At 41.4% G+C, this 18,553-nt stretch overlaps 1 protein-coding gene across 1 annotated transcript in view; it reads left to right on the top strand.

Annotated features, from left to right (window-relative positions):
- SLC17A8 (solute carrier family 17 member 8) overlaps positions 1-17,455 on the top strand; it is a 36,205-nt gene extending 18,750 nt beyond the window's left edge. The window contains exons 5-12 of the mRNA XM_084811893.1: positions 743-830; positions 3,655-3,741; positions 4,504-4,640; positions 5,231-5,380; positions 6,356-6,488; positions 12,850-12,960; positions 16,223-16,350; positions 17,117-17,455. Coding sequence (XP_084668019.1) covers positions 743-830; positions 3,655-3,741; positions 4,504-4,640; positions 5,231-5,380; positions 6,356-6,488; positions 12,850-12,960; positions 16,223-16,350; positions 17,117-17,455 — 1,173 coding nt within the window. The remainder of the gene's footprint in view (positions 1-742; positions 831-3,654; positions 3,742-4,503; positions 4,641-5,230; positions 5,381-6,355; positions 6,489-12,849; positions 12,961-16,222; positions 16,351-17,116) is intronic.
- Positions 17,456-18,553: the final 1,098 nt, after the last annotated feature.

Raw genomic sequence — 18,553 nt, 5'->3', positions numbered from 1 at the left:
CATTGGAAGGACAGATACTGAAGCTGAAGCTCCAATATTTTGGCCACCTAATGAGAAGAGAAAAGTCACTGAAAAAGACCTTGATGCTGGGAAAGATTGAAGGCAAAAGGAGAAGGGGACGGCAGAGGATGAGATGGCTAGATAGCATCACCGATGCAATGAATATGAATTTGAGCACACTCCGGGAGAGAGCACAGGACAGGAAGGACTGGCGTGCTATGGTCCATGGGGTCATGAAGAGTCGGACACGACTTAACGACTGAACGACAACAAACATGTTTAAGCCAGGCAAACCAGTGGGTCCTTCCCCCCTTTGCCCCACTGAGTGAGCTTCATGAGTGGGGCAGGACCTTCAATCTGTTTAGGGGCTGTGGCACAATAGCCCTACAGATATTATGATATCAGGCCTGCTTTGATGCATCAGGAAATATATGTAGAGCCTACACAGACTTACCGAGTTTAACAACCCAGTCCCCTCACTGAGTATCCAAAGGAACATTTAGCATTATTTGTATGTAGACAAGTCACCTTACTACTGAACCACTGTTTCCTTCATCCTCCCTTGGTGTTGCCTGATCCTATACATGTTTACTTGGAAGCAAGTTTCTTAGTGTTTAGTGAGGCATGGGACTGCTGCCTTGAAAGGTTAAAAAAAAAAAGTTCAGTTGGAGAATAAAAACATTGTGTACACAATTGAGGATGTTAAATAGAACTTGAATACTGTGCATAAAATGTTTTCTAGGGCGTGACTTATCCAGCATGCCATGGTATGTGGAGTAAATGGGCTCCTCCATTGGAAAGAAGCAGGCTAGCAACCACATCTTTCTGTGGTAAGTTTACTGGCTTTGAGAATTTACTATGGATTTAAAGAAGACACCACAATGATTAAAAAAAAAATTATAGGTCTCCAATTGTTCATCATTTGAGGGCCTCTGACAGTTACCCACTTCAGGCATTGAGAGGCATGATCTCATTCCCAGAGGAACACTCCTAAAAATCTCAAATCTCAATACATGATGCCCTGTCATTGGATTCTTTCAAAATGGAGTCTAGGGTAAAATTCTCACCTGTCATATATCATTTCAGCAGGAATTGTTTCCACTTTCTCCTTATAATGGCAATTTCAGTAATGAAATACATTTGAAGAATCTCTTGGTCCTTTGCTCTCTAGTTAAATATCTCTAAATTTTAACTTTCCATATTTCATTACCAATTCCAATTTTTCCTGGGCTCTTTATCACTCATTACATACTCACATCAAGTAGATATTTATATTCAGACATTTAGTTTCTGTCCTGTCCCTTTCTCTCTCAGCGCATTTCCTCTTGTAGATTACAGCAGAAAAGCAATGATTTTATAGTGCTAGGAGCCTTCTGTTAGGAAGCACCCCCTGTCCGCTCACTCTTGCCTCCCTCTGTCTCTGTTGGCAGCCTTCTCCTAGCAAATTTTCACACTCTCTTTGAGTTTGGGCTCCATGCCTCTTCTAGTGCTTTCCTTTACTTATTTATTATACTCTTAAGCTCCAGTTTATTTGCATACAGACTGAATATTAGACTGGGTGTGGGGCTAGTAAACTAAAATATTTTTCTTTCATTAACAAACTTACTGTGTTTGATTTAGTTAATGCTTTTAGATCACACTACACACCTGAAGCATGGGTAATTGCAAGTTAAACTAATTGCTGATGAATTATTCCAAGGGCAGCTCAAAGTGAAATGTTCTCAACATGCCCAGTGGTGGTTCATACATAGGTTAAGTGTTCATTAACAAAATATGAACTAATGGCAAATGAGGAAAAGAAGAACACCTGTGTCTGTTCATCCCTCAGAATAATTCATTAGCAACAATTGGTAAATGCCATACTAGAATTTCATGGCTTGTCTGTATGAGCTCTCAACAGAATCCAAATACCCATTTATTTTTCTTGAATTGTTTACTGTGGGCATCCATTTTCTTACTAAGTTAATTGAAGAATAGCCCTTGAATTGTATTTTCCTGATTTCTTACATTTACTGTACTGCAGAGTAACTATCTTCAGAAAAGGATTTTTCTCTTTAAGAGCTCAGAATATGACATTCCACAGGTGCAAGTTTTCCCATCACAGTACTTCAGTGAAGAACTGTGCCTGCTGAATGTTGTTGAGCTTCAAAATTCTTAAAGGGATGGAAATTCTGTCTCTTTGGGAATGTGATCACCCCACCTGCAATACTGAAAATTGATCTGGAGTTGGGTTTGGAGTGCTAACTTTCTGAGAGACATACTTTTTGGTTTACATACTGCTGATGATGTAGAAGAAACTTCAGATGTGTTTGGGGGCCCATCTACATGAGCCATTTACTCCAGGGCTGCTGCAATTTGAGGTCCTTTGGGGCAGATGATGCAGTTGCCACTTCGCAGCCTAACCATGGTTTTTACTTGGAAAATGTGGATTTCTAAAGGCACGTTTTTCTGCAATGTTTTTGGTTTGCTGTGAGTTTCTTGCAGGTGCAAGCTGTCTGTCCCTTCCCCAAACCAATTTTGCATTTTGTGGTGGGCATGTGGTAGGCATGCCTAATGCTCTGTGATGCTCCTTTACATCACTCTGTGATGCCCCTTCATTCCTCCCTGTTCTTCTGGGGCTGTGCAGTTACAGAGGCATGGAGAAGCATGCTCATTTCTTCAACCACACTTTTGCATACCTTCGCAGCTTTGTATCTTTGAAATGACTGCTTAGGAGTCATTGACCAAGGGCCAGGGGGTCTCAGGGGACCAGAAGGTCCAGGACCAACTTCGCTCCAGCCACCATTTTGGAATGATGGGTAAGCACATACCTCTCAAGGGCACATGCCTTGGCGAACCATTGCAAGAGTCTCAGGCTGGAGAACTGCCAAATGGGGAATGGACAGACACAAAAGAACCCTTAAAATATAAAACAGCCACTAAACCCCAAGGCATCTCACCCTCACATGCCTGTGCAGCTGCACATTTAAATATAATGGTTTTTAAAAGGGCAGCACAACTACCACAGTTTACTTCGCTTCAGCAGCTATGTGTCAGCGCACAGTGGATTTTCCCGTTGGAGAAGTCCGCAGTAAAATGCGTATGTACCGCAGCAGAAGTAAATCGCAGCTGCAATGCTGTGGAGTTATGACAGACTAGAGGTTGAAAGCGCTGCCGTGTAGATGGCCCCTGGGATAGGAAAGTTGCCCATGGAAAAGCTAAAGGCTATTTGTTTGTTGTGCAGGTATAACTTGAAAGAATCAGTAGCTTTCAGTTAGTAATTCAAGGGGTGGGGTATAGATTTATGTGGAAATATGTCACCCTACCAAGTGAAGGAGGCTGCCATTTTCAGATATTGAGAGGGCTCCTGTACTTTACACAATGACTGGGAGCAGCCACTAGGAGAAGAACCTTTGCAGCAGCAGTCCTGATGCTCTGGAAGTCCCTTCTGCGAGATGTTCACACAGCTTCCTCCCTATCATTCCATAGATACGTGAAAACCTTTTCAGAAAGCATTTGAGAACTGATTACACAGATGTATTGTTCTGATGGTCCTTTGCTGCTGCTGCTCTATTTACTGCTATTTTTGTGAGCTAACTAAATTAATTAATGCTAATTGGCTGGATGTGTTGGAACACAGTTGTTGACCCAAATACACATACTTTTATTCTATAGGTTCTTATGCTGGGGCGGTGGTTGCCATGCCACTAGCAGGTGTATTAGTACAATACATAGGATGGTCATCTGTCTTTTATATATATGGTAAGTTACCCAGTGAATAAAAATGAATACAGTTAAATCGATATAATAAGAGTTCTAAACCATTTTAGATAAGTAATATTTTGCTTTTGCACAGAGAAATTTCATTATTTTAGATGACAAATGTGCTTATGGGCTACAGTCAATGTTATGCTAGCAGAAAAATTACAAGAATTGATGTTGTTCCGCTAGCGGTTGCACAACTGCTGTCTAAACTTGCACAACTAGTGCAAGCAACGCCTAGTCTAATGAAGTCATAAGAAGTTGTGCAACACTTTGTGCAGTGATTTGAATAACAGATTGTACAACACCTTGTGTACCTCCTTATGCAGTGAATTGTAGTACAACTTGTACAATGGCTCATGTGCAATAGGAATAAAAGTACTGGGTTTGGCACTTGCACAAAGATAAAAATATGGTTTCCACAAGTGGTAGAAGCTTAGCCGGATAACACTACTGGTTACAGCCCAATATCCCCATATGACAGGCTTTAAAATATTAGAAATCGTTGTATATATTTGTATGCAAATGGTTTTATATTATTCTTGTGTATTTTTAGATTTTTGATTTTTGTAAACCACCCAGAGAGCAGTTTACAAAACTGCTGTCTTCTATACCACTGTTGGGTGGTATAGAAATGGAATGAATGAATATTGTGGAAATTACAGTCAAACACTTTGCGTTTTACATAATTTGTTGAACAATAAGGCATGAAGTACTTTTGACAAGTGTTGATACCCTCCTATTTCCTTCCTATCTGTACAGGAATGTTTGGGATTATCTGGTACATGTTCTGGCTTTTGCATGCCTATGAGAGCCCAGCTGTTCATCCAACAGTAACCGCTGAGGAAAAAACGTACATAGAAATAAGTATAGGAGGAGCCAACTTAGTCAGTGCCAGTGTAAGTTAAACTTACCAGTATTATCTCTTCATGGCTGTTTCCTCTTGGTAATTGATTCATTGTCCAAAATTACTGTAGAAGAAACACATCAACACTGAAAGGGGTTAAGAGCATTTGCCATAATAAATGCAATTTCAAATACAAGATACCTGATGGTTCTTGACATCCACTGTCTATCAGTGAAGCTTCTAATGTGATATTTAACACCCAACTCCTAAACTTTTGTGCCTGCATGTCTTCAATGACAACAATTATGCCAAAGTAATACCCCTATACCATTGATGTAGTGCCATATTTTATGCTGATGTAGGTGACAGTACACGTAGCCTGAAGCATTTTGTTGGATAATTCAGATTTTAACCTATTTGCTCTTTAGAATGAACAACAGAAATGTGGCTACACACACACACACACACACACACTGCTGAAGAAGAGTGTTATAAACTGCATAGTGTTGTAAACTGATCATAGAGAGAACATTCCTATCCATATGGCTATACAGCGTTTGCAACTCTTGCCTCATTGCAGATGACACTTGAAGTCCCTGTTGCTTTCTAGCCGTTCTAGGATTTTCCCATTCTCTCTTCTAGAGATTTAGTACACCATGGAAGCAGTTTTTCACATCAATGCCGGTTTATGCAATCATTGTGGCAAACTTTTGCAGAAGCTGGACTTTCTACTTATTGCTCATAAGTCAGCCTGCATACTTTGAAGAGGTCTTTGGATTTGCAATAAGTAAGGTAAATATATAAACTCAAGGTCTTTCTGTAAAAGTCTGATGGTAAAGTGCTCAGTGTTTTTAAGCTTCCCTTGAGATCAGTGAAGTTGAGGATCTCCCGATATAGGTATATTTGACTTTTCCATTAGCATCACTCAGTGTTATTGTTAGATAATATGTGTGACTAGCCTAATATGGCTAACAAAAACTAAAGACTTTTGGTTTGGGGAGAAGGGAGCAAAACTTCATATCAATGCGGTCATGGTCATTCCATCACCCTCTGCCCCCAACTGGTTAGTTCCCCTTCTTTGTAATCAAGCTATATGGTCAACAACAAGAGTTCATGAGATCTGAAGAGTTCATCAGTTTATAACCATGCAGATTTTTAGGACCTTCATCTTTAGTTGTTATCCCTTCTATTCCATACACTTGCTGGATTGGATCCCACTTGCACAAATGAGTTTTGCCAATTCTATTTGTTATTATGAATTGTATCCCACCACCTTTCTATACAGGATGCCCAAGGTGGCTAAGTCCCAGTAAAGCCACAGTATCTACAAAACATAATAAAATTATTACCACTGATTTTCATTACCGCTCCAGCTTCATCCCCCAGTGCTGTACTGTTTACTATTCTGGAAACTCCCTCAATCCTTCAGAGTGGCCTTTCAGAAGGGAAAGACTGCACTGGAAGGGGGAATGGGAAAGCTCTGTTAAGTGAGCTGAACTCCATTTGTAGTTCTTTCAGTGCAAATAATATATACTTACTATAACTTTTGGAAAATTCATAGTAGGTTACAAAGGGGTTTCAGCATTCTCCCAGCAAGGTACTTATCAAATCCACCTGTGCTTAACTTTAGCATCATGTGCTACCAAACCATTCACTGGATTGGTTTTGATTGGATAAAGCTGGGAAAAATACAAAATCTCTTGAAGACACAAATACATGAACACACTTAAAATATGCTTCCATGGAGTTGTGTGTATTTCCTTTCAGGTTGGCCTTTTGTCTGCAGTTCCTCATATGGTCATGACCATTATTGTGCCCATTGGTGGCCAGCTAGCTGATTTTTTACGAAGCAGAAGAATTTTAACAACTACTGCAGTAAGAAAAATCATGAACTGTGGAGGTATGGTTAGATTTTGTAGATAAAATATTTGAAATACATTACCATTTAATATAGAAATCTGCTTTGCTGGTAGTGATGTGAAATTAATATAACCAAATAAAATGTAACATTTCAATCCATTTTGAAAGTTTTATTCTGAAAGCCAGGATAGAAATATTTAAATACTTGGGGAAAGGCTGTAGATCAAACAAGCCCAGGTTCAGTCTCTGGCATCTCCAGGTAGATGTTGAGAAAGACTTTGGTCTGAAACCCAGGAGAGCTTCTGCCAGTCAGTGTAGACAGAACTGTGCTAGCTGGACCAGTTGTCTGACTCAGTATAAGAAGGCTTCCTATGTTAAAATAAATAAAACCACTCATATTATACTGTGTGTGCATGTTTAAAGACATAGAGCAAGATCTAGAGAAGAAGATCTTATTAATGAAAATAATCACACGTGCAGTTTGGGGTTGCTGGCCTTATGAACAAAGGTTCTAGGTTTGCTTTCTAGGAACTACTGTGTGTTCTTGCTGAACAAATGTCTATTTCTAATTCTTATGCAAGTATTATTTTTACTGTATGAGAATGTTATTCTGGCTTACCTTTAGTCCTTTTGTTTAGTCAGCATTCCTCACACATTTTGGGTTTTTTGAGGAGCTATCAAGACAAACAGGTACATTTTATTATCATTCATTAGAATTGCCACCTTCCTGTATATTTAACAGCACATTGAGCTGTTAAAGGCACAGAGTCTCTACCATTTAAAAAGGCGACAATACCACTGCAGCCCTTTTTACTTCCAAATGGCTATTCATGTGTATTTTTTCAGGATTAGGACCCTGATTGACTAAGTGTATTTTTAAGAGAAGAGAGGCATCAATTTTACAGTATGCATACCAGAAACAAGATGATATTTGGTTTATAATAATGAACCTTTGACTTAAAAATAACCCTGTGTTAATGGTATAAATTATTAATGGTATAAAGAGGCATGGGCACTGTCATGCATCTAGGGTTGCTGAGATCATCCTTGTAGATTATTTGATGCAACAGCATCAGACTCATAAGTCATAACCAGATACTGGTCCTATCAGAGCAGTAGGTATCTATTGCCCTAAAGAGTGGTTAAATAGTTCCTTAAGATATCTTGGAATACATATAGGAAGACTATTGCATATTAATTGTACTTGCTCTATGATTGGGGCTACTATTGGAGTAGGGTTTATGCTGATTAGAGATTAGCCTCAGAAGCGCCAGTGCTCAGTCTTGAAACAAGTGAATTGGGTCTTAGTGCATGTGCCAAAAACATGGATATTTCCTATTAAAGAGTGGCAGCTTTTCTAGACACAGCTACAGGATTACAGAATGGGATTCACCTATTTAACTATTTCTCCATTATATTCCCCATTATTTGGAGGCTTACAGTGTGGTAGAGTCTGGGACTTGGATATGCATTAACTGGGGATATTTTCCATAATACATGAGTCCTGACTAGAGAAAAATAAGCCTCTGAGTATGTATAGTGTGCTTTTTAAAAATCACTGAGCACACAACCAGCCCCCACATTTTAAATGGTGTTTAGAAGCCATGGTTTCTTGTCAGTCTCAGCAAACAAACTACTGGTTGGAGTCTCTAGCTACAATTCAACACACTGGGCCTGGTCAGATGTCATGCTAAGCCATGATGGTTAGGGAATTTCCACTAACCACAGTGGCTTAGCGTGTCGTGTGGGGAGAGAAAACCACATTACTCATGGTTAGATAGATAGATAGATAGATAGATAGATAGAACTTTATTACGGTCAAAGACCAGCCCCCAAAAGGAACTACATTAAAATTATCTGCCATATATCCCCAATCAAATTAACAGACACTTCAACACAGTGTATTACTAATATAATACATATCAGCCATATTGGGTGAATGGCATTACTCTCCAGACTTTGTCTTTCATCCAACTAGGTAAGTCCGAGCTCCCTCAGCATCCTTCTTCGAACACCTATCACGGCTGCAAAACATTTGGCAACACTATATGCAAATATCAAATCAGTGTCAGACAACAATATATAGATATATTGTTGTCCTGTACGACCCGGAAAGCAATTTATCAGTGGAGAGATGAGTGCGGCACAAATCTCTATAAAATATACACCACAACAAAACATGCTCTGTAGTTTCTATCTGTTCCATGCCACAGAGGCAAAGGCGGTCTGACCAGGGGATCTTTTTGTACCGTCCCTCCAAAACTGCCGAGTGGCGTCCATTTAGACGGGCCAAAGTAAATGCCCTTATGCAGTTCCATTTGTTCAAGATAGGGTGCAACTATTACGATGTATCTGTAGTCCTCCCTAAGATAGAATTCTGGGGCACTATTGAGATCACTTTGTCTCTCAATATCTGCAATGCGCTGCTTGATAGTCACCATTGCCTGTTCAAAACCCATATTTAATAAAGTCCGCAAGGGAAGACCCAAGAAAGCTATTTTCTGTTCAACTGACTGAATCCAATTGGATTTAAAATTGTCTTGCAAAATTAGTGGGGCAAGGCCAGTAGGAAAATATGACAGTCTAAGCCGGTACACAAGAATAGCCACCCAAACCCTAGCTTCGATTTTGATCTGGCCAGTCTCTGATCTTATCTTTGCATTGGAGACATCCCTAGGAACACTCAATATTGCCCTCAAAAATTTTGATTGTACACGTTCTAATATTTGGGTATTCAGGAAAGAAATGCAAGAAAGCAAAGTGGCTGTCTGATGAGGCTTTACAAGTAGCTGAGGAAAGAAGGGAAGCGAAAAGCAAGGGAGAAAGGGGAAGATATATCCAACTGAATGCAGAGTTCCAGAGAAAAGCAAGGAGAGACAAGAAGGCCTTCTTAAATGAACAATGCAAAGAAATTGAGGAAAACAATAGAATGGGAAAGAGTAGAGATCTCTTCAAGAAAATCAGAGATCTCAAGGGAACGTTTTGTGCAAAGACGGGCATGATAAAGGACAAAGAAGGCAGGGACCTAACGGAAGCAGATGAGATTAAGAAGAGGTGGAAAGAATATACAGAAGAACTGTAGAGGAAAGATCTTAATGTCCCTGATAGCCATGATAGTGCGGTCACTGAACTTGAGCTGGACATCCTAGTAGGGATGTTAGAGAATTCCACCATGGATCCCAGGGGGGCCAAATTCCAGTGAATTCGGCCCCCCGGAATCCATGGCAGAACAGAGCAACCCGCCCCACCGCCCTGCGAAATGGAGCCTACCTGGCTCCAGCGGCGGCTCCAGCACCGGCTCCAGCTGCTGCCGGGCTGCTGCAGACGCAAATGGCGTCCTGAGTAGGGGACGCCATTTGCGTCCCTATGGTAGCCCGTGATAGGCTACGTAAATATTTACGTAGCCTATCACGGCTAAAGCGGGGACGCAAATGGCGTCCCCTACTCAGGACGCCATTTGCGTCTGCAGCAGCCCGGCAGCGGCTGGAGGCCCCGCTGCGGGTTGGCCTGGCGAGCGGCTCCGCAGCCTGGCCGTGGAGCGGAGCCAGCCGGGCAGGATTCCAGGGGGGAGGAACGGATTGCCTCCCCCCCGTCGAGGATTTCGGTGGGAGGGACAGAGCGCCTCCCCCCCACCACGGATGTCCCTGGACGAAACCAGGTAAGTGTTTCGTACATCCCTACATCCTAGAGAGTGAAGTCAAGGGGGCCTTAGGAAGCATTACTAACAACAAAGCTAGCGGAGATGACAGTATTCCAGCTGAGCTATTTAAAATCCTAAAAAATGATGCTGTTAAAGTGCTGCACTCAATATGCCAACAAATTTGGAACACTCAGCAGTGGCCACAAGACTGGAAAAGGTCAGTCTACATTCCAATTCCAAAGAAGGGCAATGCCAAAGAGTGTTCAAACTACCGCACAATTGCGCTCATTTCACATGCCAGCAAGGTGATGCTTAAAATCCTACAAGCTAGGCTTCAGCAGTATGTGAACCGAGAACTACCGGAAGTACAAGTGGGGTTTCGAAGAGGCAGAGGAACTAGAGATCAAATTGCCAACATTCGCTGGATCATGGAGAAAGCAAGAGAATTCCAGAAAAATGTATATTTCTGCTTCATTGACTACACTAAAGCCTTTGATTGTGTGGATCACAACAAACACTGGCAAATTCTGAAAGAGATGGGAGTACCAGACCACCTTACCTGTCTCCTGAGAAACCTGTACGAGGGTCAAGAAGCAACAGTAAGAACCAGACATGGAACAACCGATTGGTTCAAAATTGGGAAAGGAGTACGACAAGGCTGTATATTGTCGCCCTGCTTATTTAACTTATATGCAGAGTACATCATGAGAAACGCCGGGTTGGATGAATTACAGGTTAGAATTAAGATTGCTGGGAGAATTATCAACAACCTCAGATACGCAGACGATACCACTCTAATGGCAGAAAGCAAAGAGGATCTAAAGAGCCTCTTGTTGAAAGTGAAAGTGGAGAGTGCAAAAGCTGGTTTGAAACTCAACATCAATAAAACTTTGATCATGGCATCTGGCCCCATCACTTCCTGGCATAGAGAAGGGGAGAAATGGAAGCAGTGACAGATTTTACTTTCTTGGGCTCCAAGATCACTGCAGACAGTGACTGTAGCCATGAAATTAAAAGACGCTTGCTCCTTGGGAGGAAAGCTATGGCAAACTTAGACAGCAGAGTAAGAAGCAGAGACATCACCTTGCCGACAAAGGTCTGTATAATCAAAGCTATGGTTTTCCCAGCAGTAATGTATGGCTGTGAGAGCTGGACTATAAGGAAGGCTGAGCGCCAAAGAATTGATGCTTTCGAACTGTGGTGCTGGAGAAGACTCTTACAAGTCCCCTGGACTGCAAGGAGGTCAAATCAGTCCATCCTAAAGGAAATCAACCCTGAGTGCTCATTGGAAGGACAGATACTGAAGCTGAAGCTCAAATATTTTGGCCACCTAATGTGAAGAGAAAACTCACTGGAAAAGACCCTGATGCTGGGAAAGATTGAAGGCAAAAGGAGAAGGGGACGGCAGAGGATGAGATGGCTAGATAGCATCACCGATGCAATGAATATGAACTTGGGCACACTCCGGGTGAGAGCGGAGGACAGGAAGGCCTGGCGTGCTGTGGTCCATGGGGTCACGAAGAGTCGGAGATGACTTAACGACTGAACAAGAACAACATTCGGGAAAGGCCCCAATTGAGAGTTGTACAATAATTGCGCTAGTACTTTTGCTTGGTATAATTGGAGGGCTAAAGGGATATAATGGTCACCTTTCGTTCTAATAAATTGTACTATTGCTGACGAACTTCTCTGTGCGTTTAATGCCACATATTCGCAGTGAGCCTTCCTGGAATCGTTTGCTTGAAGGACTACCCCTAAATATTTGAATTAGGAGACCTGCTCAATCTTGTGCTAGTTTATCATCCATGATCTGATTTTTGGTCTTTTTGCAAAAGACATGATTTTTATTTTTTGATAATTGATCATCAGATCTTCTTCCTTTCAGTATTCAGTCAACTTCCGCAATGCTATTGTAAGCCCAATTGGAGTCCTTGAGATAATAGCTGCATCATCTGCATATAGTAAAGTAGTTATGTGCCTCCCCACAATTTAGGGGGGATGAAAATCGGTATAGTTTAACTGTATGGTTAGTAAGCCAGCCAAACTAACCACTCCCCTGCAAAAGAGTTAAGGATGCCCCAGGTGGCTTACAGTGCTGTGCTGTCTGGCTCCTCGGTTGTTAAAATGGCCTCTGGAGAACTTCCAGTCCGTGATCATACAGTCCGCCAGCTAGTGTCTGCCACTGTGGGCAATGCTCTAGCCACCATGGACTTTCTCTATGGTTGTACAGCCATTTGGGACACTGGAGTGGCCACTGGGAGCCTATTTGTGTCATGGAAGATGATGGGATACACAGTAAACACACCGGGAAGATAGCCAGGTAACTATGGAGGGTGGTGGTTAGCAGAACCATGCGCCACCGTGTGGTTCCACAATCATCTAGCAGGCCCATATGTTGTGGTTTCGCTACCCCCCTCCCATAGTTAGTCTAACCACCCTTCCCCCATGCTTGTCTGAACAGGGCCAGGGATAAGTATGCTTAAGTCCATTGATTCAACTCTGTTGTAGCCTTTTACTTATTTTTTTATATATGCTATCCAGAATTACTTTGAGAAGGAAGAAATACATTCTGCTTTTGTATATAAACAAGCCAGAAACCAAACTGAAAATTTAGAAAGACAATTGACAGGAAGGTTGACTGTAAAACTAATCTTTAAAAAAAAAAAAATGTCTTGACCCGCTGAGACTGGATAGAATCTAGAGACTGTTTTGGTATCTCCTGAAGCAGTGACTTGATTTTCTCCATGTGTTTCACTTGCAGGTTTTGGGATGGAAGCAACTTTACTTTTGGTGGTTGGCTACTCTCACACAAGAGGTGTGGCAATCTCTTTCTTGGTTTTAGCAGTAGGCTTTAGTGGATTTGCTATCTCAGGTAAATTTAAAATACCATTTTTTTAAAGATGTTGTGGAAACTTTGAAATGTCAGAAGGTTCTTCGTGACTATTGATTCTGATTGTTTACATCTATACCCGATGGGAAGTATGACAGACATGAGACAACTATCCAGTAGAATGAATCCATGAGAAACCCACCTTACCAACATAACTGGGCCCAGCCCAGATGGTATCAGACAATGTCGTCTTGCTCCCAAAGAAAAAAAGAAGTTGATTTTAAAAGTTGGGTTTGCTGCCCTTACATGTACTGGGTTTTTCAAGTTTCGTTCAGAAGAAAGAAAATGTAGCTAGTTATCCAGTGTACAGCGCGAGGTTGATTTAAAATGTGAATTTATGGGTAGCCTGTATCTACATGATGAAATAGCTTTGCTGCACAAGGGGAGAGGTGGAGAGAGAGAGAAAAACATGTGAGATCCAGATGCTGAGAAGGCTCCTGTTTAAGTATTGCACAGAAATGAAAATTCATCCAAGTGCTACTCCTCCCATTACTGCAGAATTATAGTAAGAAAAGCCACACCTGGTGAAATTCTGTGCTGTAGTTAAAGGTACATGTGGAGGGAGGAAGGGGATGCCCTAACACCCGGCAGTGTAGTCTGGGACAAAGGGTTGCTTGGACTGAACACCAACCCAAAAAGGTAGGCTGCCACCACCCCTTATGTCCAACTCAGCCTGAACCAGGGGTCTCTCAGACTTTACAAGACATCCTTAAGGCGTATGAAACAAGGGTCCAAGCCGGCACTCTCTATGTCAAAGCCATAAGCCTGAAACCTTAAACAGCAGCAATAACCAAGAGGACAGCTCTTGACTTAACTGGAATGGAGCACACACATCCAATTATGTTAGATGGTAAAGTTATTTACAGAAAGGGGAAAAGGAATAACATAAAAGGAAACAGAACAAGCTTTGGAAACAGTACAAACAAGGCAAGACAGTAAAGCTAACTTGACCTGTCTACATGTACCAAGGCACAGGTCTTGGACCACAGAAACCAGCAATCCCAAGCAGACAAGGGAAAGGGCCAAATGAAATAAGATGAAAACAAAGGGAATGGGCAGCCCCCCATTCCCCCACCCCACACCACACCAGTAGCAAAACTAAAACAGCCTTCTCAGGCTTGTGGGTGGGCAGAAGGTTCTTACAAACACTCAGCTGAACTCATTAGCCCAATTAATGAGAGTGCTGCTGTGGCCTTAAAGCCCTGGATGGTATGAGATAACACACACAGATGGTCTAATGAATACATGCTGGTTCGGGGCTTCTCCACACAGGGCTTATATCTATATTCTGTGCTCAAGATTGGTTACTCACAGAAGTTTGTGGGTCCTTCACATGATGTCATCAACTCCAGGGCTCCTCCCACAGTTCATGACCTTCATTCCACCTTTGTAAAGTGCAGGGAAAGTCCAATTTTTCTCTAGGAAGTGCTATGAAGCACTTTAATTGCTGGGTGTACTTCCATAATGGTGCTATAACAGCAGTCCCATCTAGTGGCTGTAAATTGAAACATATGGAACTTGCCGAGAAATAAAAACAGCACGTGTCAGCCTGTGTAAAGTAGCCGATCTTACTCCTGCAAAGAATTCGGACGAAGAAGCCCCAGTCAGGATGCGGGATTTTAGCCTCGTGTGGTAAAGCCGTCCCCGTAACACAATGAAGCTTTACAGGCTGCTGAGACACAGAAGGAAAATGGATTTCTTGACAGTACTGAAACCCCTACAGATTTGACCTCTGGTGCCCCAGGAGATTACGTAGTTCTTGAGACTGGGATCTACATCCAGCATGAACACCAGCTTGTGAGCTCATGCCATCCTGGTGTCTTGCTGCTTGACAGCCTGGCTCCGTGAACACTTGTACATGTCTCAGCCTTTACTTTTGAACCATCTTAGCCAAAACATGGCCTTGGGCCGCTCCCTGCTCTGGAGGTTGTTGAGTTTCCATGTGCTTCTAGGCAAGTCTACCCACAGTTGGCGACTGCATCAAAGTGCTATGAAAATGGTAATTACTATTGACAAGGAAAGCTTGTGCGAAAATATTTTACTTCCTTTGCAAGTGTCTTACTATTCTGAGCCACTTTTAGACCTAGCTGCAGAAATTGTCATTGATTTTTCTTTGTGGTTCCATTAAAGATCTGCACCTATGTGACAGCTACACTAAGTGGCAATCACTTAAATTGCTTCTTAGTGCATTTTTACATTCTAATTAAATGTTTGTCATATAGATTTCTAAAAGTAACTCACCATTCTAGTGAATGGTTAGGAAACTGGCTGCCTAAAATATGGTTTCTAAATTTGGATACTCACGGATGCAACCTTAAGCATGTTTAGACAGAAAAAAAGTCCTACAACTCCCATCAGCCTGAGCCAGAATAGCCAATGGTGAGGGATCATGGGAGCTGTAGGACAAAGCATCTGAAGAACCAGAAGTTGCTCACCCCTGGCTTAGAGGGTGAGCACCCCCCCAAAGATATTACAGAGCTGGAAAAAGTGCATAAAAGGGTAACTAAAATGATCAAGGGGCTGGAGCAACTCCCCTATGAGTTGGAAGAAAGGAAAGTAAGGGAGACATGATAGAGATGTACAAAATTATGCATGATGTGGAGAATGTGGATAGGGAGACATTTTTCCCCTCTCTCATAATATGAGAACTTGGGGTCATCCCATGAAGCTGATTGGGGGGAGATTCAGGACAGATAAAAGGAAGTACTTCTTCACACAGTGCATGGTTAAACTATGGAATTCACTACCACAAGATGTAGTGATGGCTACCAATTTGGATGGCTTTAAACGGGAGTTAGACAAATTCCTGGAGGAGAAGTCTATCAATAGCTAGTAGTCCTGATGGCTATGTGCTACTTCCAGTAGCAGAGGCAGTATGCTTATGTACACCAGTTGCAGGGGAACATGGGCGGGAGGGTGCTTTTGCACTCATGTCTTGCTTATGGGTCTCCTATCGACAGCTGATTGGCCACTGTGTGAACAGAATGCTGGACTAGATGGTTCCTTGGTCTGATCCAGCATGGCTCTCCTTATGTTCTTAATCTGGAGAGCTTAATCTCTAAATTAATCTCAATTAATTAAATCTTAAATTGTCCATCCGTGCTCTAGAAGTATGTACTGAATCAGAAAGCCAGATTTCCTTTGTTCCTTTGTATTTCCTTTGAATTTGGTCAGTTTGAATCACTTTCATTATGATGAGTAGCCCTGCAAAATGCACATCGTTAACCAATTTTATGTGTTACAGGATTTAATGTCAACCATTTAGATATTGCACCACGGTATGCCAGTATCCTCATGGGCATCTCTAATGGAGTAGGGACATTGTCAGGAATGGTGTGCCCCCTCATTGTTGGTGCAATGACTAAACATAAGGTAAGGTGTTAGATTTCTTCTTCCTTGAAAGACATTCAAATGCATTGCAGGTTATAATTATTCTCAAGGATCATTACCTTTGCCAACACCAAAACAATTCCTAGTCATTTTGAAAACGTATTGAGGTGATAAGGGCTGAGATTTCACTTCAGCAGGTGTAATTTAGCATTGATGAAGAAATACTAGATATGCTTCTTGTTCTAAAAGGCTGAAGAAGGAAAATACACTCTTCTCCGATTTTCACTCATATATTCTGCTAATAGAAAATTGTCCAACAGTAATAAGGAAAATCCTGTGAACTTTTCTGTGCAGATATCTGTGAGAAGAGGTTGGACTGGGGACACTTGAAGAGAGACTTGTCTCCCATAAGATCAGGCATCAGGATCCCGCATACTTGAGCATTTGCAGGGACTCATGGTGTTTGCAGTACTATCATGGACAGGTGCTGGCCCCAGATCAGCATCCTGGGGGCCCATCAGCAGCACCATGCTAAGGGCCCACTCAAGCCTTGTGCTGGCCCTGCACAGCATGCTGCTGTACCATTATAGCAATGCATGTTTCTGTGATAATTTTGATGAAATATGCTAGATAGACAGAATTTGTTATGCATTTTGGTACATAGAAGAAAAATATTCTTTAAATAAACAAAACAAATTAGAAAGCAGAATGGATTGCAACCTGTTCAGTTCTTTCGCTCATGGTCTAATTTGGATGCTTGCCTTCCTTTATTACCTATACCATAACTTGTCTCATGTCATTCCTTTAGACTCGTGAAGAATGGCAAAATGTTTTCCTAATAGCTGCCCTAGTTCACTATAGTGGAGTGATATTTTATGCCATCTTTGCTTCTGGTGAGAAGCAGGAATGGGCTGATCCAGAAAGCTTGAATGAAGAGAAACGTGGAATAATTGACCAAGATGAACTGGCTGAAGAGACTGACTTGAACAATGATAGTTTTGTTAGCCCAAAGAAAACATATGGTGCTACCATTCAAAATGATGAAGTACGAAGGAAAGGGTTGCAAAAGGGAGTGATGCAAGATGTAGAAGAACAGACTTCCTACCATTATGAAAATGGAAACTTTCGAGATTCCTCAAAAATCTGACCGTGTATGAATTGTGTGACCATTACCATCCCTATACAAAACCAAGCAGTATCTATATTTATTTAGTTGTTATTTTTGTGAATAATCAATCATGCCAAATGGCTAACTGTGATACATAGTCATTTTCAACTTGTAGTATAACAAATGGTTTAATGACATCAAAATTGGGGTGTGTGGTGTCCCTTTGTTCAGCCCTTGGACTCAGAACACTGTCTGAAGGCCACAGTCCTTCATATTATGTGGACCTTCACTAACAACAATGAAGTTCTGTACTACATCACTCTTTAGCAGTATAATCATGGTCTTAGCTTCAGTATCATGGCCATGCACCCCTTTAGCAGACATTTCTGCTATGGTCATCCCCCAAGTATCATGCAACAGAGAAAGTATTGCAGTGGAGGCATAATGCAATGTTTATCCAAAGACTAGATTGTTAGCAATGAAGGCCATTAACTAGATATTGTTTTAGTAATCCCACTGAACATGTTTTGTCACTACACAACTTTTAATTGCTAGCAGAGAGAACATATAGAGCCCCAGGACAGGGATATTTCTTGGAAACTATCCTAAAATATGTAAGCGTATTATAATCATGTTTATGCTACTGGTCCATATTCCTGGATGTACAGATTTGTTTATCAAATATTTATACACCCTTTCTGTCAAAAGTATTTTATTTATATTTATGAATTTACCCTTCTTAACTAACCAATAGCCAAATACCCCCAAGCTGGCTAACAATATAAAATCAAAATCAAATATTAAAATACAGCTATAAATAAATAAATAAATAAATAAGGAACAATGCAGCAGCAAGAACAATCGGTGAAGAATCTCCTCACCAGAAGTCACTCTAAGTAATATTCATCCTCTGCTCAACTCCAAAGCTCTCTCAAATAAGTCAGGTTTTCACCAGCACTGAAAGGAGAGCAATGATGGGGCCAGGCAGGACTTTATGCATAAAATAACAAGGAGTCTTGTGGCACCTTAAAGACTAACAAATGTATTCTGGCATAAGCTTTCATGGACTTTACCCCACTTCATCAGATGCATCAGAAATGGACATTTAAGAAAGAATAAACATGTTAGTATTTAAGG

Source organism: Heloderma suspectum, chromosome 7 (assembly GCF_057233095.1).
Source record: "Heloderma suspectum isolate Gila_16-S chromosome 7, 16-S_ref, whole genome shotgun sequence".
NCBI classification, from domain to species: domain Eukaryota; kingdom Metazoa; phylum Chordata; class Lepidosauria; order Squamata; family Helodermatidae; genus Heloderma; species Heloderma suspectum.
The sequence above is the reverse complement of the archived record's forward strand: the minus strand, read 5'-3'. Positions and strand labels throughout refer to the sequence as shown.